We start from the raw sequence: 25,356 nt of genomic DNA, 5'->3' as shown, positions 1-25,356 counted from the left end.
TGTCAAGATCAAAGTCAGAAAGGACTGGAGAAGGCATTTATGTGGACTCGAGCTATAGATCCTGACTCCGTGGAAGATAAAGACAGGAGCCATAAAACTGACATCTTCAGGCTTTAAAACTGGCATCCTTACGCCAAACTGTGGTATTCATCTTAGATGCTTGGTTATTTCCTCCCCTCAAGAATCTTAGCATATCTGATACAGATTGAGAAAATAGGCTTCTCGAACAAAATAATCTGCCTCTTGTAATTAAACATTCCTAAAAAATATGCACTCTTAAAACTAAAGCATAAATGAATCTTAGAAGCTTGGTAGAGGGGACTCTTCCCCCCTTCCTCCTCCAACAAAGAAATTGGAAATAGAATTCTGTGTTCCCTCCCTTTCTCCATCATCCGATGAGAGGCTCTCACATAATGGATTTACCTTAGTAATAGAGACAGAACAGCCTAGAAGTCTGATCAGTTCTCTTTGACATGACCGACTTTTAGATTTTTACATGAAAGACACAGGTTAAGTGTTTTGGAAATTAGTTTAAAGCCTGTCTTATGTCTTAAGTAACGTATAGAAGTTTTAAGGATAGCCATTTGGCAGCTTGCAATTTTTGTGTCGATATTATTGAAAGTACTCTGTGATTTTTCTGCCAAAAGCTTATTTTTTTATAGTTCAGTTGCATATATAAAGCAATATGATCTCACCTAACCTTCAAAAAGAAATATGATTTTCTTTGATTAATTAAAATGCTGTTTGTTCCGTTGAAATTAAACTTTATAAGTTTTTGTCTTCCTAGTAATACAAACACGAGTAACTTAGACTTCAACAGTATATAACATTTTAAATCTAGTTTACAGGGTTTTCAGAACAACCTCCTCTTATTCAAGTAGTGTATGTTACAGGAGAAGATTCCAGTATGATTTTTGTTTATGGTGCTTAGTTTCTTTTTTTAGTTATTGAAGTATAAATACCTTAAAAGATCTCATACTGCTGATTGAATAATAGCCATTTAAAATTTTTCTTTTACAAAACAGTTCTTACAGAATTTTTGTAATTAAAAAATCCTGAAGGTATGATTTTTTTTTAAAGATTTGAAGGTAAAAATACAAAATACTGTATCTTAGAATCTGTTTTAACCAATTGTCACTGCTGTCGTATGGGTACAAGAGAAAATATTTAACTGGAGCCAGAGGTGTCCATTCAAGTAGCATATAACCAAGTCCACTCAAAGACAAGCATTTCGTGGGTTGGAGATCACAATCTACCAACAGTACAGTTTAAACACGGAATGAGCAAATTCACTCTTCATGGTGTCAATATTTTGGAAGGCTAAGCATTTGAGAATAATATATATATACAATGTTCTAGGTTGTTACAACTATTCAAACTGAGTAAGCTCCTTTCTCCTGGCATCTTAACCAGTAATTTTTTTTTTAAGATTTATTTATTTTTTATTTGACAGACAAAGATCACAAGTAGGCAGACAGGCAGGTGGAAAGAGAGGAGGAAGCAGGCTCCCTGCTGAGCAGAGAGCCCCATCCCAGGACCCTGGGATCATGACCTGAGCCGAAAGCAGAGACTTTCACCCACTGAGCCACCCAGTTGCCCCTTAAACAGTAATTATTTAGTGTGCTCATATATAAAGTTAATTCAGAAATTAACAAGTAGGTTGCTTATGTTCTTATATTAAATTTGTATGCCTAAAACTCTGTCAAATATTTCTTAATATTGGTGGGGTTTTGTGTTAACAGAAACATAGGGGGTTTTAAAAAATACTGAAAGTAGCCCCCCCACCCCAATATTTACTGATATTCTTTGGGAAATGCCAAAGTTCAGAGTTTGTGTGGACAGAGGTGCTCATGAACTAGGCTGTAAACTGTATGTCTGACTGTTTATGTCAGGAGATGGTTGAGGTGATGGCCTAATTATTATTGCTCACTTTTCATCTCAGTCGACTGTGTTCTTCTTATATAAATTGAAGATATTCTTTCTAGAACACTCTCAGAAGGTACAGCTTTTCGCTTTTCCGTATGAAGGGTTCCAAGCCATACTGTCTCTTGCCTTTGTCTTGGGAACGCAATGCTATGCAGGTAAGAAAGGGCTGATTAACTATTAAGGGTGTACTCTGTGGTCACAGGTTATTGCAGACTTTTAGGGAAGATTGATGTGGGTAGAGGGAGGCAGAAGAAAGCACAGCTTTGACCCCATAAATGCGATCACACACCTATATAGACACAATGTCTCCAACTGCCCAGAGTATCTGACGTTGCCCTGCTCAGAGGAGCTGGCGGCCAGCAGCATGGAGAATCTCCCCGTGCCCTCTTGCGTGGGGCTCATCTTGCCGAAGCATCTCCACTCCGTTCTCTGAAGACAGCCACAGTTACTCTCTGTGACCTTCCTGGCCTCTCTTCTGTGGTTCTGTAGTTTTCTTGTCTTGCTCGTCAGTGTTTGAAGATGTGGAGAGTGAACTCCTTTTAGGCCGGGGAGGGTCAAGTTTTGGGGGAAGAGACAAGAGGCTGGTGTGCTGGGAGGGTATGGAGAGTAGACAGGAAGCTTGAAACTAACTTTTTTGACCTCCCCACCAACTTGTATTTCCTAGCATACAGTTAGAGTAAATAAAAAGGGATTTTGGCATGATTGTATAGCATGGTACTTAAAAACGCAAACTCTGAAGCCAGATCGTGTGGGTCCTTGTTTCAGAGTGCTTCGTTTCTCTGTCCCTCTGGTTGCCATCTGTGACACGGAGGGAACAGTACTGGCTTCGCGGAGCGGTGCAAGAATTCAATGCGTTTAGTGTACACAGAACAGGGCCTTCGTTAAGAATATAGTTCAGAATCGTGCAGTTGTCCCAAATGTCTCTGAAATCAACCTTTTCTGTTTTCCTCTTTGTTCAGACTTGCTAAGTGTAAGTAAGGAAAAGTGTTCTTTGCTTTTCCTTGCGGCTGTCCATGAAGCTTGTTGCTGGCTTGGAGGTAGATATGCATGTGGGTTATCGCACAAAAAAGAGCTTCTCTTCCTACTTAGAGCATGGAAGAAACACTCTTCTGAGAATGTACACAGCATATTCACCACCTTTTATTAGATTATTAGAATAGGAAACATGCCGTACTATTTGTGACATGCAGATGTTTGTTTTTATTGTGGTTTGACCTTGGTGTTTTAATTTTTGTTCTTATGCACGTGTGTGTTTGTGCGGCGCACGTGTGTGTGAGAGACATGGCTTTTTAATCAGATGATAAAATCTGATGGACTTGACACTGGTTCTTTAATCAGGGTGCAACACTCAGTCAATCCTGTTGTTCCTTCAGAAAATACACCTTCTGTTTAATCACCCGCTTCGTGGTGGGGTGTCTGCGATTGCAGACTCTGCTCGTAGTATTTTTCCCAAGCCTGGTTGCTTGGCTCGGCTAATCCGTATCACATAGTTTATTGTTCATTTTCTGCTAATTTGTTTCAGATGTACGTGGCATTTCAAAGCTACGAAGGTAATGAGTGTAAATAAATTCACAGCTTGGGTGATTCTCAGTATGAGCCCAAATAATAACGATGTGCTTGTCATTTTTGCGAATATTTCAAATAGATCCTATTTGAATAGAATATGTTCAATATTCTGTTTCAGTATTCTATTCAATATCAATAGAATATGTTCAATGGAATATGTTCAAATAGATCCAATCCAGTTGGAGGACCCATAGGTATTTGAAAAAGAAAAATACAGTGGTGGTGCACACACTCTCCTAAGTGTTTTCTTTGACTGCCACTCTATAGTGTGGAGAGAGAAGTGAGCGGAAAACTGTCCCGATCAGCTCTATTTGTTCTCCAAAGTCTCATAGCAAAATGTGTTCTTCCTTGACTTGTGGTTCGACTTTGCTTCTATTGAATTGCCAATTCTTTTTCCACCTTTAACTGAAGGCGAGTGTCCTCAGTCACACGGAACTCTTAAATTTCTTTCCTATTAGTAACAATTAGTGATTTTTAGAATTATTCTTTAAAATACCTCTTATTAATACTGTAGCCAGAATGAAGTAAAGGGGCTCTTCCTGACTCATTTCATATGTGTAATAAATTGATAATACTGTTAAATTTACAGGATACTGAGACATTTTAAGGGCATTTTAAGGGTTGTTTCTAAATATATATTCTAAGTGTTAAACAGATTAGTTTATAAACAGAAATGTCCTATGAAAATAATCCCGCATTGAAGGTATTACTTTGGGAATTTTTTTTCCTTATTATTTTTCCCATTTGGGCATTTAATAAGCTGAATGAAGGCTTTGCGCTTTTACTGCTTTAGTGTACATATTCTTTTCAGACGGACTACAGTGCAGTCTAAAACGTAGTTTATCATGAATTCTGTTTGTTGACTAATAATTTTGAAATATTTAAAATACATTTCTTTTTCCCCTTTGGCTTTTCTAAGATGAGGAAACAGTTGAGTGTGGTAGGTAGATTTTTTTTTTTTTCTCCCTCAGATGCATCTTCTTCCTACTTTTAATTGTATTTTCTGCACATTTAATCATTTCCTTTCTCATTTTCTTTGTGCTTCTCAGAGGAAATTAAAGGTACATGTATAAAAGCTTCCCTGCCCCAGTCTACTAATTTTATTTAGTACAACTATGTGTGGGTTAAATTGAATATAGCAAGTAGTTTATAGAAGATTATTATATATCCAAGCTTCCATCTTGATGTTACAGTACCAAAACTCATGGTTGGACTCTGTTTGAGAACTGTACTGTTTTTTGCTTCATATAGCAGAAATAAGGAAAGTAATCTGATAATACATTGTTTTTGTCTCTGTCGGTAGTCTCAATGTTATTCAGATCTATCGGCATTCTTATTTTAACATAAGGATGTCAGGGGAATCTTCTCAACTATTTGATTTCAGCACATGCTGTGCTGATAGTTCCAGAAGCATATTTATGTGAAGATAAGGGATCTATAGTAATAAGTACCCACTACTTCAATTAAATTTTTAAGATATGCATAACCCAGTTTTCACTTAACTCCAAGGAATAATTAATAACACATTGTTTATTTTAAAATGTTTTCATCCGTTCATTTTTTTCAAAAACCAAACAAAAAGAGAAATAGTATGCCTTTATTCCTTCCCAATACAGAATTTCTTCCCCTCCAAAGCAAGGATGTATCTTAATCTCAACGTCTTTGTCTAATCTAAAGTCAGTGCTATATTTTACATATTATCATTACAAAAATAAATTGACTTTGGGGGATCAAGTGTTGTAATTTTCTTAACTACGGAAAGTATAAACAGTGCAGGCAGATCTTTTACAATTTTCTTGGAACTGCATCAAGGAACCCCTGAAGGAGGCTGAAACACAAAATTGCATGATGTCTTAAAACATCACTTGAAGCTTAAATGTAAAACAAAACGTTTTATGTTTAAGAGTGGCGTTGTGAGGGCTGTTCTATGCTGTGCTTTACATAATTGTTTTAAGTAATTTATTTTTTGCATCTGTGGCTGGGCTTCTAACTGTTCTGCTTTATTTCTTGGCTTTTGTTCTGTATGCTTTTATACTCCATCCAGAAGATGCTGAATATGCTGGTAACCACAGTGGAACGTATATAGGTGAGCAACTGGTCGTGGAAGAGGATTTCTTTCTTTCTGATGCTTTCTCCAAAACCAGGATGTTGTTTTACCTTAAGTGAGCGTGTTTGCACTAGCATGCTCTGGTGTTTGGTGGGGGTGGGGTGGGGTGTGTAGCATGAACCTTTATGTTAAACAGGCTCCATGGCTTGAACATAAAGGAATTCATAGTGTGCTTTCATGTTGTTGTTCCAGAAGCTTCCCAGATGCTCTGTTTTTGTAAACATTCATCTGTTTTGGGGTAGAAGAGGAAAAGTGTTTGTGGCGAAGTCATTTGACTCAGTTAACCATGTCTGCACTTTTCTCAGTTATCTGGTTGGCTGTTAATTAGCCAAAGCTAAACAACTTCTTCCAACATTTTTGGTTTTGTTTCCTGATGATGGGCTAATCACATGGCGCCTCTCTGTGTAACCATTGACTGAACATCCCCAAATATAATGAAGCCTGTGATTGCCATGCTGGTCTGTTTCACCAGGAGACATTCCCAGAGTGGCCAAGGGATGTTATAAACCAAAGCCAAGGTATCTAGAAGCTGTTAAATGCATCAGAATTCTCGTCAGCTGCCTCCCACTTCAGACCTTCCCCACCCTTGCCGTGACCATGTCCCCGCCTGTACGACTGCTGGGTCATAGCATAGAAACACAGTTTGAGAGAGAACCACTTCAACCTCCTTATGCATATGATATCTCTTGGTTATTGAAGAAATTGGCCAGATGTAGTATTTGGTATTTAATATATACTATCTCTACTCCTGTAAGATTGGTGGGGATTTTCCCCCACTTTACAGAAAGGAAACTGAGCATCAGAAAATTGACAGGAATTATCTCCAAACCTACAGGTAGAGAATGGGGCCTCCCAGTTTCACATTCACATCTGTGCACGTATGAAGCCTATACTTTATCTTTGACAGTATGCTGCCCTTTTGTATTGTATTCTACAAAACAAACTCCGTGCAGAAATCTAGAATATTCTAGTTTTTAGGCTAGAAAAACTATAATCGGTGGGCAAGAAGAGGTTAAACTTCCATTAATTCTTTACTCATTTCAGAACAGTACAGTGTGCCAGATACTCTATATTGATTAACACACCTCTCCTTATACCCTCAGAAACTTTGTTTTTTTTTATTTTTTGAAACTGTTTGCATTTTATTTATTTATTTTTAATTCACACAGGATGTATTATTTGTTTCAGGGGTACAGGTCGGTGATTCATCAGTCTTACACAATTCACAGCGCTCATCATAGCGCATGCCCTCCCCAGTGTCCATCCCCCAGCCCCCCCATCCCTCCCACGCCCTCCCCTCTAGCAACCCTCAGTTTGTTTCCTGAGATTAAGAGTCTCTTATGGTTTGTCTCCCTCTCTGGTTTTGTCTTATTTCATTTTTCCCTCCCTTCCCCTATGATTCTCTGCCTTGTTTCTCAAGTTCCTCATAGCAGTGAGATCTTATGTTAATGTCTTTCTCTAATTGACTTATTTCACTCAGCATAATACCCTCTAGTTCCATCCATGTCATTGCAAATGGCAAGATTTTGTGTTTTCTTTTGATGGATGCATAATATTCCAGTGTGTATGGAATCATCCAGAACTCATTTATCTTTATCCATTCATCTGTTGATGGACATCTGGGTTCTTTCCATAGTTTGGCTATTGTGGACATTCCTGCTGTAAACATTCGGGTACACGTGCCCTTTTGAATCACTACATTGTATCATTGGGGTAAATACCCAGTAGTGCAGTTGCTAGGTCATAGGGTAGCTCTATTTTCAACTTTGTAGGGAACCTCTATACTGTTTTCCAGAGTGGCTGCACCAGCTTGCATTCCTACCAACAGTGTAGGAGGGTTCCCCTTTCTCTTCACCCTCACCAGCATCTGTCATTTCCTGTTCATTTTAGCCACTCTGACTGGTGTGAGGTGGTATCTCACTGTGGTTTTGATTTGTATTTCCCCGATGCCAAGTGATATTGAGCACTTTGTCACTTTTCTGTTGGCCACTTGGATGTCTTCTTTGCAGAAATGTCTGCTCATGACTTCTGCCCATTTCCTGATTGGATTATTTGTTCTTTGGGTGTTGACTTTGATATGTTCTTTATGGATTTTGGACACTAGCCTTTTATTTGTTACGTCATTTGCAAATATTTTCTCCCATTCAGTCTGTTGTCTTTTGGTTTTGTTGACTATTTCTTTTGCTGTGCAAAAGCTTTTGATCTTGATGAAGTCCCAATAGTTCATTTTTGTCCTTCCCTTGCCTTTGGCTATGTTTCTAGGAAGAAGTTGCTGTGGCTGAGGTTGAAGAGGTTGCTGTCTGTGTTCTCCTTAAGGATTTGGATGGATTCCTATCTCACATTGAGGTCTTTCATCCATTTGAAGTCTGTTTTTGTGTATGGTGTAAGGAAGTGGTCTGGTTTCATTTTTCTGCATGTGGCTGTCCAATTTTCCCAACATTCTTTGTTGAAGAGATTTTTTTCCATTGTACATTCTTTCCTGCTTTGTCGAAGATTAGTTGACCATAGAGTTGAGGGTCCATTTCTATTTCCTCTATTCGGTTCCATTGATCTTTGTTTCTGTTTTTTTTTTTTTTTTTTTTTTTTTGCCAGTACCATACTGTCTTGATGATTACAGCTTTGTAATAGAGCTCGAAGTCTGGAATTGTGATGCCACCAGCCTTGATTTTCTTTTTCAACATTCTTCTGGCTATTTGGGGTCTTTTCTGGTTCCATACAAATTTTAGGATTATTTGTTCCATTTCTTTGGGGAAAAAAATGATGCATTTTGATAGGGATTGCATTAAATGTGTAGATTGCTCTAGTTAACATAGACATTTTCACAGTATTTTTTCTTCCAATCGATGAGCATGGAACGTTTTTCCATTTTTTTGTGTCTTCCTCAATTTCTTTCATGAGTAGTCTGTAGTTTTCTGAGTATAGATTCTTTGCCTCTTTGGTTAGATTGATTCCTAGGTATCTTTTGGTTTTGGGTGCAATTGTAAGTGGGATTGACTCCTTAATTTCTCTTTCTTCTGTCTTGCTGTTGTGTATAGAAATGCAACTGATTTCTGTGCATTGATTCTATATCCTGACACTTCACTAAATTCCACTATGAGTCCTAGAAGCTTTGGTATACCCTCAGAAACTTTAATGGCTTCAGGGAGCAAATGTTTCTTTTCCTGAGTCTGTGGTCAGCTGAGTGGTTTGTGTGCTCTGTCAGCTTGGTGAAGCAGAGTGGTAGTTGGGCTGGCCTGTGGTTGGTTTGGCGGGTGGGATGCTTACCTGAAGTAAAACTGTTTCTGTGTCCTATAGTTTTTCATCCTCCAGTATGCTCGCTCATAACGCATCTCAGAGTTCCAGGGAGCAACAGAAAAAAATAATTTTGAGTATGTTAGTACTGGTGAAGCTGATGTCTCATTGGCCAAAACCAGTCTCGTGGCCAAGCCAGCATATGTGTGTGAGGCGACTGTTCAGGAGTTTGGATTCAGGGAGATGTGAAGAGATGGACTGACTTTACTATAAGCTTCTACCGCTCTCCAAAATAGAGAGGTACCTACTCTCCCTGACTTCCAGGGTGTATACTGGGTCAGTTAAATGGCGAGTGTATATCCAAGTAACTGTGGCTTAAAGCAGTATCTGATGAGAGTCACATAAATGCTGTAATTCAGGAGTTGAGGGGACAGCCCCCCAGCCCGACACAGTTAATGATCCAGTCCCACAAGGAATGACATGAGAACCGGACACCAAGGGTTAGGTGAGATTATAGTTCAGCAGCGGGGCATGAAGGTAGAAGCAGTAACACGGAGAGAGGTGACTGTTGCAGAGCGTAAGGCATATTTGCATTTGGGTGAGGTGATGCATGTGCTCTTTGTTACTTTCTCTGTTGCGCTCTGGAATCCTGAGACCACAATATGGCCTGGCTTCCTGGAGGGTGAAAAATTATAGGAAAATGAGTTCTGAATGAAATGCCATTGGATCTGGTAAGAACTCCATTGTTACCTGGAGTCACTGATAACTGATAACTGTTTCTCAAACAGCTTTACTGGAAGCCAGATGGCAAGGTGTTGAAGAGTGAGAGCGGACAGGGAAAGGAAGATAGCGATCGAGTTCAAAGCTGTTTTTATCGTTGAGAGTAGAAATATTTTAGTGGGATAGGAAAATGGGATCCATTCTGTAGACAGAGATGGTGAAACTGATAGTAAAGGACTGAATATCTTCATGTTTTTGTTTTTGTTTTTTTTTTTAGAGCAGAGGTTGGGGGGAGCAGCAGAGGGAGAAAGAGAGAGAATCTTAAGCAAGCTCCATGCCTAACCTCAGAGCCTGACATGGGGCTTGATCTTACGACCCTGAGATCACGACTTGAGCTGAAGTCAAGAGCCAGACGCTGAATCGAATATGCCATCCAGGTGTCCCGAGGTTTGAAAGTCATGAAATCAAAAGTAATTGGTTGAATAAAGCCACAGCAGGCTAGATTGAGTGGGATTGAGACGACAGGAGTGCTTTAGAGTAAAGAACTTGGCATTAGCAGGGGAGATTAAACATGCAGATACCCTATGACCCATAATAATTTTTTGGAGAAGGCAGAGTGGGCTTTGTGCTCCCAGGGGACCATACTGAACACCCAGTCACAGAGGAAACTAGGGCACCTCCTAGGTAAAATGGGAATATCATGAATCACTCAATGAGTCATATCCAACCTGGTCACACACCGGCAAGCTTCAGACCATGTTTGGACAAAAGATACGTATTTTTGTTAGTCCCACAAATTTGGTAAATTTTACATAAAAATTTCTGACTCCTTTGACAAAAGACTAAATGAGGGCCTCGTTTCCCAGTTAAGTTAGAACTGACTCTGTCAGTGGAACCCAAGTCTCTGGTTCCTCGCAGTCTCCACCCCTCATCGTCTGCTGGCGCGGGCGGGGATGTTGGTAGACGTTCTCCTAATGGCTCTGGTGGTGTTTGTTTTATAACAGGGAGGTATTTCTTGGCCTCCATGTTCTCCAGTGAGGGGAAATAAAAGTGACCAAAGAGTATTTCAGACAAATGTTATGACTCTTTCCCTGAGGACTGACTTTTGTGCAAAATATATTTGTGTAAGGCAATTGATAAGATTTTTTCCACCTGACTTCTGTAGGCTTTTGAATTTGCAAGCCCTGAGTACAGATTATAGCCATCCATTCCATTCAACTTCCACTCTGAGAGAAAATTGTCCTTTCCTGTGGCAAAGAGGAAAAACCTGGTCAGTGTGTTTTAATGGGTGACGTCATGACAGCATTTCATTCTAAACATTCTAAATGTTTATTTTGACACGTGTAGCGGGAGACTGCCATAGGTCCATGTACCTTGAAGTTCATTGAGCTAGGAGTTGACAGTTAAGGGAGTCTAGCAAGGTGTCTGAGAAAAGAAGCAAGTAACAAAAAAGACTTTGTTTTTAAAAAGAGCATGAAAGAATAGGCTTCATAAACTAAGCGTGTTTCTGGTAAGTTTCCTCTTTTCAAGAAACACTTCAAATTTAATGACCACAGATTTGAAACTGTCTTTTACGGGATAACCTAGTTTGATCATACTCTCTGGTTATTTTATATATAATTTAAATTACATGATTATACTATTATATTACTACTTTGTTACATTATTACTTTGTTATAAATATATTGAACAAATGGAATGTTATGTGGAATTCTGTTTTCCTCAAAAGCCAAATCCTCCAAATGCTCCTGGATTTTTTTGTGTGTGTGTGTGTGTGTGTGTGTGTGTGTGTTTTAGTGTTCAGTTAGCCAACATATAGTACATCATTTGTGTTTGATGTATTGTTTGATGATTCATTACTTGCCTCTAACACCAAGTGGATTTTTATTTTTATTTATTTTTCTTTTTAAAGTTTGTATTTACATTCCAGCTAGTTAACATACAATGTAATAATAGTTTCAGGTGTACAGTATAGTGATTCAACACATACATTATCCTGTGCTCATCACAGCAAGTCCCCTCCTTAGCCCCCGTCACCTGTTTCACCCATGCCCCGACTGCCTCCCCTCTGGTAACCATCAGTGTATTCTCTGTAGTTAAGAGTGGATTTTTAAAAGAGGTCTCATAAGTAATATGCTAACATAAATGACCAACTGTTTTATGGTAGAAGTATTATTTGGTATACAACCTTAAAATATACTGTGAGTATGATGCTGTGACTTTTTCTTGGTTTTTCTCCTTTTTTGCCCTTCAACTTATAGCTTTGCCTTTTTTCCTATCAAGTTCTTTATCTGTCTCTTGTTAGTTTGATGAGCTCTTTCTATGCCGTGAATATTAGTTCTCCCTGTTGGGCATATCTTTCCTGTTCTTTTGGTTGGGTTTTTACCTTTATTCCAAGATTCACAGCATGTAGATATTTCAGTATTTACATTATTACATCTGTGAATTGTTTCCTTTGTCTTCTGAGTTTTCTTTTGTATTCCCTGTACAAAAATTTTTGAAATAATTCTAATTTTTAATTTTTTAGAAGATTTTTATTTATTTGAGAGAGAGTGAAAGTAGGAAGAGGGAGAAGCAGACTCACTGCTGAGTGGAGAGCCCGATGTGGGAGCATGAGCTGAGCCAAAGGTAGATGCTTAACTGACTGAGCCAACCAGCTGCCCTAATATATATTTTTAAGATTTTACTTATTTATTTGACAGAGAGAGATCACAAGTAGGCAGAGAGGCAGGCAGAGAGAGGAGGAAGCAGGCTCCCTGCTGAGCAGAGAGCCCGATGCGGGGCTCGATCCCAGGACCCTGAGATCATGACCTGAGCCTAAGGCAGAGGCTTAACTCACTCAAATTTTTTTTTTATTAAAATAACATATGCATTAGGTTAAGCCTATGAAATTGCTTCATAGTCCTGTTTTGTAGGTCAGAAAGCAACAGAATGTCAGCAGTTTCATATGGCTTTATTTAATAAATTGTTTGGAAAGTCAAACAGTATTTGCAAGTCTTGCAGCTCCAAACAAGTCTACCTTTCCCTTTCCATTCCCTTTCCAGTCCCACCTTTTCCCTCAAGAGACAACCACATTAGCTCTGGTTAGCTGTTTCTTCTAGTATGTACAGAATATAACTGTCTTATATTAATATTTCTGAATTTTTCCCTACTATTTTTTGAATGCCTGTCATGTTCTAGACTGCTCTAGACACTTGGGTTTCAACAAAGATGAAAACAAATACCCTTTCATAGAGCTTCCATATTGGGGGTAGGTTTGGACCAACAACTAAATAAATTATATAAGATCTTAGGTGATAATAAGTGCTAAGAAGTAAAGTAAAACGGGAATGGGGTGATGGAGGAGTTGGGGAAACAGGACATCAAATATCTTTAAGGGGTTAATGAAGACCTCTTTGAAGAGGTTGTATTTAAGTAAAAACCTGAGAAGGAGCCTCTTGAGGAATGAGAATTCCAAGGAATGGGACAAGCATGTGCAAAGGCCCTGAGACAGGACCCTGATGGCTCCAAGAATCAGGAAGGAGACCTGTGTGAACAGGAGAGAAATTGATAGGATTCGAGGTTGGCAAGGTAATAGAGTGGTTGTGGAGAGGACGGGGATAGAGGGGATTCTTGGGCTCATAATAATGTGTGAGATTTGAAATCATTGAAGGGTTCTGAGCAGAGCAACAACGTGACCTGATGTATTTTTAAGGGTTACTCAGCTGGTCTTTTGGGAAGGGAACCATAAGGGAGCAAAGACTGAAACAGGGAGCTCTGTGGGAATCCAGACAAGAAATGATTGTGGCTTGAAATAAAATATTCTCGGTGGAGGTAGTGATAATAGGTGAGATTCTGAATACATTTTACTGATAAGACTGACAAGATTTTGAGACAAGTTGGAGAGTCAAACACCATTTTTGGACTTAGTAACTGCAAGGGTGAAGGGACCATTTCCTGAGATGGAAGTAGAAGTTTGAGGAGGGGAGATCAGGGACCCTGTTTGGGATATACTGAGTTTATGATACATATGTAGAGGTGTTAAATAGGCAGCTGGGTAGGCAGCTTTGAGTCCAGGCTATTGATTTAGAAGTTGTCAGTTAGATCACATTTAAAGTTAGGAATCTGGATGAGATCACCAGGGAGTGGATGTAGATTTGGGCAAGAAAAGAACCCAAAGTGAAGTAGAAAAAAATGCACAGGTGTGATTCTTCTAGGAGCCAATAAAAGTAAAGTTTTAGGAAGGGAAAGAGTGATCAAATAAGATGAGGAAAGAGAGCTGACCTTTGATTTAGCAGTGTGGAAGTTACCAGCAACCTTGCCAAATGGTTGGTACCTTGACTGGGTTGAAAAGCATTTGCAATACCCTTTGGTGATAAAAACTTAACCTAAGAATAGAGGGGAATTTCCTCCACCTGATAAAGGGCATGAACTAAAACCCAAAAGTTAACAGCGTACTTAATAGTGAGAGACTGAGAACTTTCTCCTTAAGACCAGAAACCAACAAGGATGCACATTCTTGTCACTTAAGGTACCATAGTCCTGGAAGTGCAAGCCAGAGCAACTGGGCAAGGGAAAGAAATAGAAGTTTCCAGATAGGAAAGGAAGTGGTGAAACCATCTCTGTTTGAAGAGTACTTTATCTTGGGGCGCCTGGGTGGCTCAGTGGGTTAAGCCTCTGCCTTTGGCTCAGGTCATGATCTCAGGGTCCTGGGATCGAGCCCCGCGTTGGGCTCTCTGCTCAGCAGGGAGCCTGTTTCCCTTCCTCTCTCTCTCTGCCTGCCTCTCCATCTACTTGTGCTTTCTCTCTGTCAAATAAATGGATGGAATCTTAAAAAAAAAAAAAAAAAAAAAAAAGAGTACTTTATCTTGTATGGAGAAATCCTTTTTCTGCATCAGTCGCAATGATCATGTGGCTCTTTTCCTCATTCTACCAATAATGTGGCATATAACATTGATTGATTTTTCTGTGTTGACCCAGCCTTGTATTTCCAAGATAAATGCCACTTGCTTGTGGTGTATAATCCTTTATATATGTTGCTGAATTTGGGTTGCTAGTATTTTGAGGAATAAGGATATTGGTCTTTAGATTTTCTTTTTCTAGTGATATCTTTGCCTGATTTTGGTATCAGAGTAATACCGGCCTCATATGATGGGGTGGGAGGTGTTCCTGCTCTTTTTTTGGAAGCGTTTGTAAACTTTGATTGTGTTAATTGTTCTCTAAACTTCTGCTAGAATTCACCAGTGAAGCCATCTCATAAAGGGCTTTTCTTTGTGGGAAGTTTTTTGACTGCTGACTCAATCCTTTTACTTATTAAAGGTTTATTCAGATTTTCAGTTTTAGTAGTACATCTCTAGTAATTTGTCTGTTGCATTTTGATTATCCAATTTGCTGGCATCCAGCTGTTCATAGTAGTCTCTTACAATCTTTTTGTTTCTTCTTGGTAATGGTGTCCCCTCTCTCATTCCTAAATTAATAATTTGGGTCTTCCCTTTTTTTATTGGTCTGTGTATGTTAGAGGTTTGTCAGTTTTGTTGATCCTTTCAAAGAATAAAAAAATGCTTTTTATTAATTTTCTCCATTCTAAGAGATACTAAAATTTCTATGCTAACTGGGAAATGCTAGTTTATTCTCAAATTTTAACATTTCCCTCCAATCCTCTGTATTACTCACACAACTGTGCACACACACACACAAGTCTAAGGAGTTGGTTCACATGATGGTGGAATGTTGGTAAGTCAAAATCTGCAGGAAAGCCCAGCAGGCTGGAGACCCAGGCACAAATTGTAGTTTGAGTTCAAAGGCCATCTGGCGGGGAATCCCTTTTTTAGGGGAGATTAATTTTTTTTTTCTTCATGGGATTAGATGAGGCCCACCCACATTCTAGTGGGTAACCTTCTTTATTCAAAATTCACTGATGTAAAGGTTAATCTGATCCAGAAAAATACCTTCACAGAAACATCTAGAATAATGTTTGATCAGATATCTGAGCACTATGGCCCAGTCAAGCTGACACATAAAATTAGCAGTCACATTCTCCTACTCTGAGTATGCCTGTGGTAATTATAGCATTGAAGACATATTTACTCTTGGGAGATTTGATAATGTCTTTCACATCAATTGCTTCTCTACTAAAAGAAGTCATTTAAACAATTCAAGTCAATAAAATATGGTTTTGTAACATTTTAGTCACTTAACTGCATATCATACAAATGACCGTGGTGTCCTGGTACACATCAAATCCTGACAGATACCACTATTTTCACACATACATTGTGGTGCTGCAGATTTTAAAGAATATCCACATGCACAGAATGGATCTATAGCCATCCTCGGCACATGGCCCCTTTATCCAGTTCTAGGAACGCTCTGGAAAATAGTCAAGAGAGTTTCCAGAAATGTAACCTTCTCCTGAGGGCTTTTCCAAGAACTGTTAAGAATTTCTGAGATTCTGGCTTATTTTAGAAACTTACTCTTGCAGCCCTCATCCACCTTCTAATTCTGTATCTTGGGGGCCCACAGAAGGAGAGGAAGAGGGGAAGTGATGTACCCTGCACACGCACGGTACCCTTGAACCCCAAAAATGGGGCTGCCCAGGGTCTACTAGTAGATTCAGGACCTCTGTTGATCTAAATCAGACCAGTAGCTCAGTGAGTATATTTGATGATTTTCACTTTCTTTGATGTGCATAAAATCAAACATGAAACAGCATATGTAAGTAGCCCTTAACCTCGTGACCGTTTTTGACAACCCACGTCAAAATGATCTAATTTGACTTTCAAAAGAAGTAACAGTATAATAGTCCAAGAATCTTTTTTTAGGAAATAAAAAAAGATAGGCTTTTTTTTTTTTTTGAAAGATTTTACTTATTTATTAGAGAAAAAGATAGTGAGAGAACAGGAACAGGGAAGAGAGAGAGAAATAGGCTCCCTGATGAGCAGGGAGCCTGACGTGGGGTTCAGTACCAGGACCCTGAGGCCATGACCTGAGCCGAGGCCGGTGCTTAACCCACTGAGCACCCAGGCGCCCCTAATACTCCAAGATTTGAATGTCTGTTTATGTAAGAATTATATCGTAAAACTGTATTTAATCACTGATACGAATGTTCACTCTGTGGTAGGATTCTTGCTGATGTGTAGCATGGTGCATTTCTCAAGGGTCTGTTCATCAGTAAAGAGACTGGGCTCAGTGGGTTGGGCCTCTGCCTTCGGCTTGGGTCATGATCTCAGGGTCCTTGGATGGAGCCCTGCATTGGGTTCTGTGCTCGGCGGGGAGCCTGCTTCCCCCCCTCTCTCTGCCTGCTGCTTTGCCTACTTCTGATCGCTCTCTGTCAAATAAATAAATCTTTTTTAAAAAAAAGGAGAGAGATTGGGTTGTTACTTGAAGGAAGGAAAAGGCACACCGAGTGGGCAGTGTAAGTTGTGTTAATTACATAGGATTTTACGACAGTAATACGAAGAAGATAAGTAGGTAGTATCCTGTAACTATGAAGTGCAAAAACAGGACCTTTTTATAGTCGAATCTGTGTAAGTCTAGGGCTGCCTAGATATGTAAAGATTGTCCAACCATTTATATTTATATGAGTATGTAAATTAGCAGGAGTGATTCATTTCCTTCTGTGAGCTCTTGAAAATTTCATTTAGCTTTGGTGGCTCATGTGGGAGTTCCTGGTGTGCGTGTATATGTGCGTATGCGTGTGTGTGTGTGTGTGTGTGTGCTTGCTTGTTTTCATACAGTTGTTCAGTACAGTAGCCAGTTGTGAAGATTCTCTCCTTTTTCCTCACGCAGTACGAAATAGTTCATGTGAAGAATTAGTTTTCTTTTTACATTGGCAAGACTTACAGCATGTTTTTTCTCTGGTTAATTCATTATCAAAATCTTGCTTTAATCAATTAACAAAGCACTACTTATCAGGCATCTGTCTTCGAACATAACGTCTTGCAAATGGTTTCCTGAAAACTCATCAGTTTCTCCACTTCTGCCCTTGCTGGAGTCCTTCATGCATTCTTTTAAAATAAGATCAGTTTTGGGACTTATATAAGTTAAGACTGTTCTTTCTATTTAACTGAAGTGTTTACCGTAAAGTTCAATATAAACAAAAGTGCCCATTTGCTGTTCTTTCAAATGTTATTATTTACCTTTCTCTATTTCTGTGTGTTTTTTTTCCCTAATCCTTTTCTGTGTGTTAAGCACCATTGATTCTCAACAAGTTACACTATTTTATAAATCTAGTAGAAATTCCCATTTGCTCTATTATTGAGTCATTTTATTAAGGAATGTTTTGTAGGTAAGTAGCTATGTCAAAATATACTGCCTTAATATTCTTCCAAAAAGTAAAATTTATACAAAGAGAACATTTAGAAGCATTCTTTTAAAAATGGTACAGGTTCTTTCTTGAACAAGAACTCTGCATAATCTCAACATGTCTGGAATACTACTTGGAAATATTTTCTCTGACAGAAAGAAACCATTCCTGCTTGGAGAATTTTTGGTTGCATAGACGCAACTTAAAAAAAATATATTACAATTTTAAAATCCAATCTTCCCCTCTTTTTAGAACTGTATTTTTTATATGTAATTCTATGTGTGCGTACTGTATTTTCTCATAATTTTGAAAGTGTAAGTAAAAACTCATTTCTTTATTAGCTGACTGGCAGAAAATGAAATTCTCATGTGGTTTCTCCTTTTTTATGGTAATCCTGTGCTATGCTTTAAAAAGAAATTGTCAGTGGTATCAGGAAAACTTTTTAAGACCTAAGTAGTTTTTTTCTTGGAAATTGCAAATTGATATCTTATATTAGCTTCCATGATTTCACTAGGCACTTTTGAGTTTCTATTTTTATTTTTAGCTTGAGATGAGCTGAATGATTAAAGGATATTTATGGCGTTTGAACATTTCTTTAAGTTTTCTTGAGGGCATCTTGAAACCTGTAACATTTCAGAGATAAATTATTTGTTTGTTCAAAAGCCTTGTTCTACTTTATACACAAAATTAGCATATGTAAAGTTGGTTAATGTAATTCACGGTAATGTTCCTGTGTCTGTGATGATTTTTTTCCCCCTGACAGTGTTTTATAAGATGAATACAAGAAGCTGACTAACCCAGCTTCTTTAGATTTCTGTCACTTTTATAGTTTTGTATTGGTATTGCTTATTAATTTAATTTCTCCTCCCAAGATTTTTATCTGATTATTTGCTTGGTCTCAATTATCCTTAGTTGTCTTTGGGACAATTTTATGATTGGAGTACTGTGGAACCATTATTTCAATAATAATTTTATCTTAGGACCATGTTCACATAGTTTTTACATGTCCATTATGACTTACTACAGCAACATGGACATTATATTAAAAATGTTTATTTTAATGGAAATTTTCAATGTTATGTTGGCATGAGCCTAACACTGTATAATAATTTCCAGCTGCTTAGTTTTTATTAATGTCTACATGAGTTTTTTAATCTTCTTAAAAAGTTCGTTTACATTAAAATATTTTCTTCCTTGTAACTGAGGTACCTATTGAACTATTAAATATTAGGTTCGTCAAATTAATCCAGTGTTTTAAGATGCAAAAAATGATTTTCACACGTTTGGTAGTTCTCCCAAGTTAAAAAAAGAAAAAAGAAAAAGAATCCACATTTTTATGTATTTAAGGAGAGAAAAAGAATTGAAGTGTTTATTTTTATCTCCTTTTAAGAAAGCAAGCAGTTTTCTTGATTGAGTTGGTATCAAATAAATGTATTTTGTTAAAAATTAGGAACTTTAGAGTAGATCCTTCCATAAATCTCTAAGTTTTAAAGTGCCTGTGATCAATATTGCTATTTTATGATTCAAACAATTTCACTGAAATATTTTTCCCATTCTACAAACATCTATATTTAAACATTACAAGATCATTATTATTGAGAACATTGAGGATATATAACATCTGATGTTTTTAGACCAAATTGGTTACATAAAAGAAATGTAATCAAAGACTGAAACTGTCCCACTTGAAAATTGTGGGTGGTAACATAGTTGTATTTATTTTCTTTGAATTAACAGAATCACACTTGTTCACTTGTGTGATTTCTGAGACTGTGTTAGTGTTGGTGATGAGTAGCCTTGATTCTGTTGGAGGGCCTTTTGTGGTAATGGACATGTTTGGACATAAAATAAATGATCATGTGTTTTTTAATAAAATGCCATCTTAAGTGTCTTAAAGTTTTATGAAAAAGTAAGGCTATTAAAATGATAAATATTTATATTGTAAATTCACACTTAAGTTACTAATTTATGGGAGCCAATGAATATAATAACAATTTATGATTTTCAAAAAAGATTTTAATATTTTAACTTATTGGCTATTTCTAACTCTTGAGAATATAAAAATGTAGTCTGTTACCGTAATTATTTCAAAATATAGAAGACTGACCCTGCCTCTAAGACATAGTCAAATGTATTTTGTCTTACCTGTTGGGATGACACACAAATACATCTGGCAGTAGTGGATTTCATTTGATTGATCATATATTATGAACTGTGTTTTGTGGACTTTTTTTCAAATTTTAAAATTAACATTACAGAAAGTTTGAAAAATAGAACAATAATAATTGTTCACATCCCTCTCTCCCTAACACAACCATTGTCTGTCTTCATGCTATTTCTTCCACAATTTTGTATCCATACCAACTTTTATATTAGTAAAAAAGTAAAACTCATAAGTATGACTTTGTATTCTGTCCAGTTTTTTCCATTTATTATTATATCAAATGTATTTTATGGTGCTCTGTAGTTCTAGAATTATAATTTTAATGGCTTAACCTCATTTCTTTGAAAAAGTTGCATATTTTAATCATTCCCATACTTATGTGCATGTTAGATACTTCAAGTTTATTTTTCTTTTGCTGTTAAAACATCACTAATATTTGAAGTTATAGGATAGGTGTATTACTTAATCTACAGTATGAAACTTATTTTAATAACCAATGACTCTTAATTTACATATGTAAGCATTCAGTTTTATAATCTCTGGATAAAGTCAAGTAGCTTTGTAAGTGACTGAGTCACAACTTGCTGAGTTTAATTTTTTTTTCACTTAATAGAAATGTCATTGTCAAATTAGAGAACTTGCTAAAAATCTTAGTTCTAGTCATGAGCCTGTGTTGTGAAACCCCTTCTATTATAAGTATTTGGGCATATTTCCATGTCCTCTAATAGATCGGTAACTTTTGGGGAGCAGAGACACCATTGTATATATTTTCAGATTTTACACATCATCTTGAATACAGAAGAGGATCAAAAATGCATTTAATTATATCTGAAAAAAAGTCTCCAACAGAAAGGAGCTTATAATTTTTAAACCCCAAAATACACTGCTGGTTCTTCATCTTTTCCCATTTCCTTACTACATAAAATAACAGAAGGCTCATCACTTCTCATCTATATATTTGGAATAGTATTTCAACCTTGCTTCTTTCATCATGTAGTATTTCAACCACAGCCTTGGTAATAGTTTTTTGTTTTGTTTCAAGTTTTTATTTAGATTCCAGTTAGCATAGAGTGCAGTATTAGTTTGAGGAGTAGAATTTAGTGATCCATCACAACATAGGCCCTCCTTAATACCTATCCCCCATCTTGCTTGTCCCCCATGCACCACCCTGCATCAACCCTAAGTTTGTTCTCTATCCTTAAGAGTCTGTTTTATGGTTTGCCTCTCTCCCCCCCCATGTTCATGTGTTTCGTTTCTTAAATTCCACATATGAGTGAAATCATACGGTATTTGTCTTTCTGAGTGACTTAGATCACTAAGAGAAGGACCACTTAAGCCTATGGAGTATTCTGCCTCCCCCACTGGGTTGCTATGGGAGGTAAATGAATTAAGCCACATAAAGGCTTCAGTGGGTGTCTGTTATCTCCTAAGTTCTCAATACTTATCAACCACCACCATCATAACTTCTGTTGTTTTGGTATTGATATCATCAGTAAGAGAATTCTCTAAACTCAGACCAAGAATCACATTTTTGGCTCCCTTTCTTTTTCTTTCTTTCTTTCTTTCTTTCTTTCTTTCTTTCTTTCTTTCTTGTTTGTCATAATAATAAGCCATCTGGTACTTTAGTACAAAGTATGTATCAACATAAAGGAGTGAAAGGATTATTCAGTAAGTATTTTTGGGACCATTGGTTAATTACTTAGAAAAATATAAAGTTACAGCCTCACCTCACAAGCTTGATCTCATGATTACAGCTGAGTAATTCCAGATGGGATTAAAAAAAAAAAAAGTAAGTGTAAAGCCATGCAACCCATTTTTTTTTTCTAACTTAAGAAAATATAGGTGAATATTTATCAGACCCAAGGATAGGAAAGTCCTAAAAACAGTGAAAGAAATCACAAAAGAAAGAAACAGACTCAACTACATAAACATTTTAAATTTCTTTTAAATGGAAAATTGAAAATCTTAAAAAGTGTTTGCAATAACTTAGGGCCAAGGGCTGTGACCTTACAAGATATGTGTATGTGTATATATTTATGAAGACCATACTCAGAAAGTGATCAAAATGTAATAAGCAGCAGTTTACAAAGGAAATAAGAAATGCAAATAGATAATAAGCTTGAAAAAAAAGGCCAACCTCTGTAACAGTGAGGGTGAAATGGCATACAGGTTTTTCACTTTTAAATCTCTGAAGATTTCAAAGCCATTATAAATGTCTTTATGAGAGACTGGTGTAATATATGGGAAGTCGTACTTTCTGCTGGTGGAAATGAACATTGGTTTTCACTGATCTGAGAAGCATTTGGACCAGATCTGTCTACCTTCTGGCAATTTATCCTAATGAAATAGTCCACGAGATGGAATAAAGGGAATGTTCAGGGATGTTTATTGCAATCTTCTTGAAATAAGGAGCAAACACCAAGCAACTTAAGTGTTTCTCTTTATAATAAAAAATTCTTTAAAGTGTTGCAATTACGTGCTAAGTTAATAAGGGATCATAAATGATTTCTACTGGAAAATACGAGATAAGAAGTGTCTCCTTGTGATCAGGGGCCTGCCCTGCGGCTGCAGTCCTACTCTAGAGTCACTTCACTATTGTAGTCAAGTAAACGTGTTATTCCTTTAAAACACGCAAATCTCTAACAGCTGTGGGTAAGCTCGCTGGAAAAAGCCTGTCCATAAAAATGTTGAGCCAATTATAAATTACAAAAATGTGAAATATAAGGAAAAATATATTTTGTGTAAAACCGTTCTCTTATTCCAGATTCCTCGTTACCGTTCCTTTTCCCTTACTTTTTCAAAGCCAGCTCTTGCTAAGACTTGCGTGTTGAAAATGAACGCATGTTCAGTAGGTCCTGGGTTGTTTATTCACAGGTACCTGAACGAATCCTTTGCACACATACTCTCCTTGTAAGTATATATTTTTAAACCTTCCTTTTAATATGAGAACCGCATAAAAGCTGAAGGGAAGAAATTGCCTCTTCCAGACACAGAATTAAGTTTCCTTTAACCTTACTTACTAAGGTGTGTGCTGGCACGTAGCTCATTATGGGACCCACGTTTGAAAATCAGAGCCTTGAACAGCGTGCCAAACAAGCCATCACCCCTGACGTCCTGGGGAGGGTAGATTCTAGGAAAATAGCCTGTTTTGGTTTGAGAAACCGTCACAAGCATGTACTCTGAATTTTGTGCCTTTTGTTGTATCCTCTGTTCTGGCTGTTTTATTGGTTCCTCTGGGTTGGAAAATTTGTTTTAGCCTGTATATTTATGTGTATGGAGCGCTATAAATATGGAAAGTAGACAGGTGTCTGTGGATCGGGAGAGTACGTGGTCATAATAAGTAAGAAGACAAGAGGGAAGGAGGCTATTTACATGTAAATATTGTACAAGATATAACACATAACCTTAGAGTATCTTGTAGCGGGGGATCGCGAAAGGATAGTGCATACTAAATTTTTCTGTCGTGTTTTGTTAAAATGCTTTACTACTTTAATAGGTACTTTTAATATTTAACATTTAAATCTGGCTATAATTTTAATACTAGTCTTTATATTTAAATATTCTTCTATAACAGCCATTTAAACCCTTATTAACAAGCCCCTTGTTTTTCCCTTTTTTGCTAGACTGTGTGCGGTGGGAGTATAGGACGTAGAAGCTCCTGCCTTCCAGGGGCTTTCAGTTAGCTGGAGACATAATGAAGTACTAATCTACAGCTAATAGATGTAGGTATTTACCACCTGCCGGGTACCGGGCCAAAGGCTTTATGTGAATTCTTTGTTTAATCTTTAACAACCTCCTAAGGTCGATACTCTTATCCTCATTTTAAAGTTGAGAAGTGAGCCTTAGAGGAGTTTTTAAAATGTCAGCAAATCTCATACAGCTAGTAGGTGTCAGAATCTAGACGCTGACCCAGACTTCGCCACCTCTGGTCCTCAAAAACAAAGTTGGTTTTTTTTGTTGTTTGTTTCTTTTTTTTTTTTTTTTAAGATTTTATTTATTTCTTTTAGAGAGTGAGCAGGAGCAGAGGAAGGGGGAGAGAATCTCAAGCAGATTCCGTGCGGAGTGCAGAGCCCGATGCAGGGCTGGATCGCGTGACTCTCGGATCAGACCCGAGCCAAAACCCAGAGTCAGTTGCTTAGCCGACTGAGCCACCCAGACGTACCTGGCCTATGGTTTGTTTTTTTTTTTTTTAAGATTTTTATTTATTTATTTGACAGAGAGAGATCACAAGTAGGCAGAGAGGCAGGCAGAGAGAGAGGAGGAAGCAGGCTCCCTGCTGAGCAAAGAGCCCGATGCGGGCCTCAATCCCAGGACCCTGAGATCATGACCTGAGCTGAAGGCAGAGGCTTAACCCACTGAGCCACCCAGGTGCCCCTGACCTTCGATTTTTAACACTCGGTACTGCTGCTCTAATAGGCGTGGTGTGGTGACCTGCCGTTTCTCCTTATTTCTGTGAGGATTTGGGGTCAGGACGCTGAACCTTCACAACCTGTGGGAATTCCAGTTGCTCAGTCATCGTCACCTAGAAAACTGGCGGGAATGAGATCAGGACCGTGTCACGGTGTATGGGCAGGTGGCATCTGTACCATCTGTGCGGCCAGGGAGCAAGGGCGCTGCAGTCCAGGATGGTCTCCAGAGCTCCCTTCAGCTCTCTGCCTTTGCGTGCGCCATGTTTTGTAATTTCGCCTGCCCCTTAGAATTTTCTCTTGTGAAAATAGCAAATGTGCCCTTCTTTCTTTGTTGAAATTTACAGTATGAAGATGTGACAGGGGTGAAGTGGGGTTTTGTTAATTGCTTTTTTATAAGACTTTTTTCAATCACCTGTTCTGTACCTGGACAGCAAGTATCACCAAACCATCCTGTGAGACCATAGTCCCCGTCTTTGATGCCCAGAGAATCTCACATCAGAAATCCGATTTCCTGCACTTTCTCCTACTATTTCTTTATTGTTTATAATGAAAGCAAAAACGTCAGTTAATTGTAAAAACGCAATCAGGTAAACACTTTCACTGAAATTCAGGACTTAGCTGGGATTCGTGGCTCAGAAATTTTCAGGTTTTTCCTTCTGGACTTCATTTGCTGTGGATGAAACATTTCTGTCCTGGTTAGATTCATTCCTGGGCCGTAAGTCTGTAGGGACTTGAGGGAAACCCTCCCCCTGTGCAAAGAATAATCATGAGGAAATTTCCAGTTCTACCCACTTACCCTATCACTGCCTTCCATGAGACAAGAACTGTGGGAACCTGAAATGAGAAACGCTCATTTCTTTATATAGAAATAGCGGCATCAAAGAGTTAGGAGAGCTGGCGTGTAGTCTGTGTGCTAAACCGGACGCCATCTACTGCTGGATTCCTGGGT

General features: G+C 38.0%; 1 protein-coding gene across 5 annotated transcripts in view; it reads left to right on the top strand.

Moving 5' to 3' along the window:
* Positions 1 to 25,356, top strand: part of MPP7 (MAGUK p55 scaffold protein 7) — a 301,387-nt gene that overhangs the window by 226,539 nt on the left and 49,492 nt on the right. For 3 of the 5 annotated variants that reach the window (XM_044228579.1, XM_044228577.1, XM_044228582.1), the window contains 3 exons: positions 4,412 to 4,432; positions 4,542 to 4,553; positions 5,537 to 5,578. The exons of 1 other annotated variant lie outside the window; for it this stretch is intronic. In XM_044228579.1, the coding sequence (XP_044084514.1) occupies positions 4,412 to 4,432; positions 4,542 to 4,553; positions 5,537 to 5,578 (75 nt within the window). The remainder of the gene's footprint in view (positions 1 to 4,411; positions 4,433 to 4,541; positions 4,554 to 5,536; positions 5,579 to 25,356) is intronic. One more of the 5 variants, XM_044228580.1, reaches the window with a different exon arrangement.

Source organism: Neovison vison, chromosome 12 (assembly GCF_020171115.1).
Source record: "Neovison vison isolate M4711 chromosome 12, ASM_NN_V1, whole genome shotgun sequence".
NCBI lineage: Eukaryota > Metazoa > Chordata > Mammalia > Carnivora > Mustelidae > Neogale > Neogale vison.
This window is presented reverse-complemented; position numbering and strand designations above follow the sequence as displayed.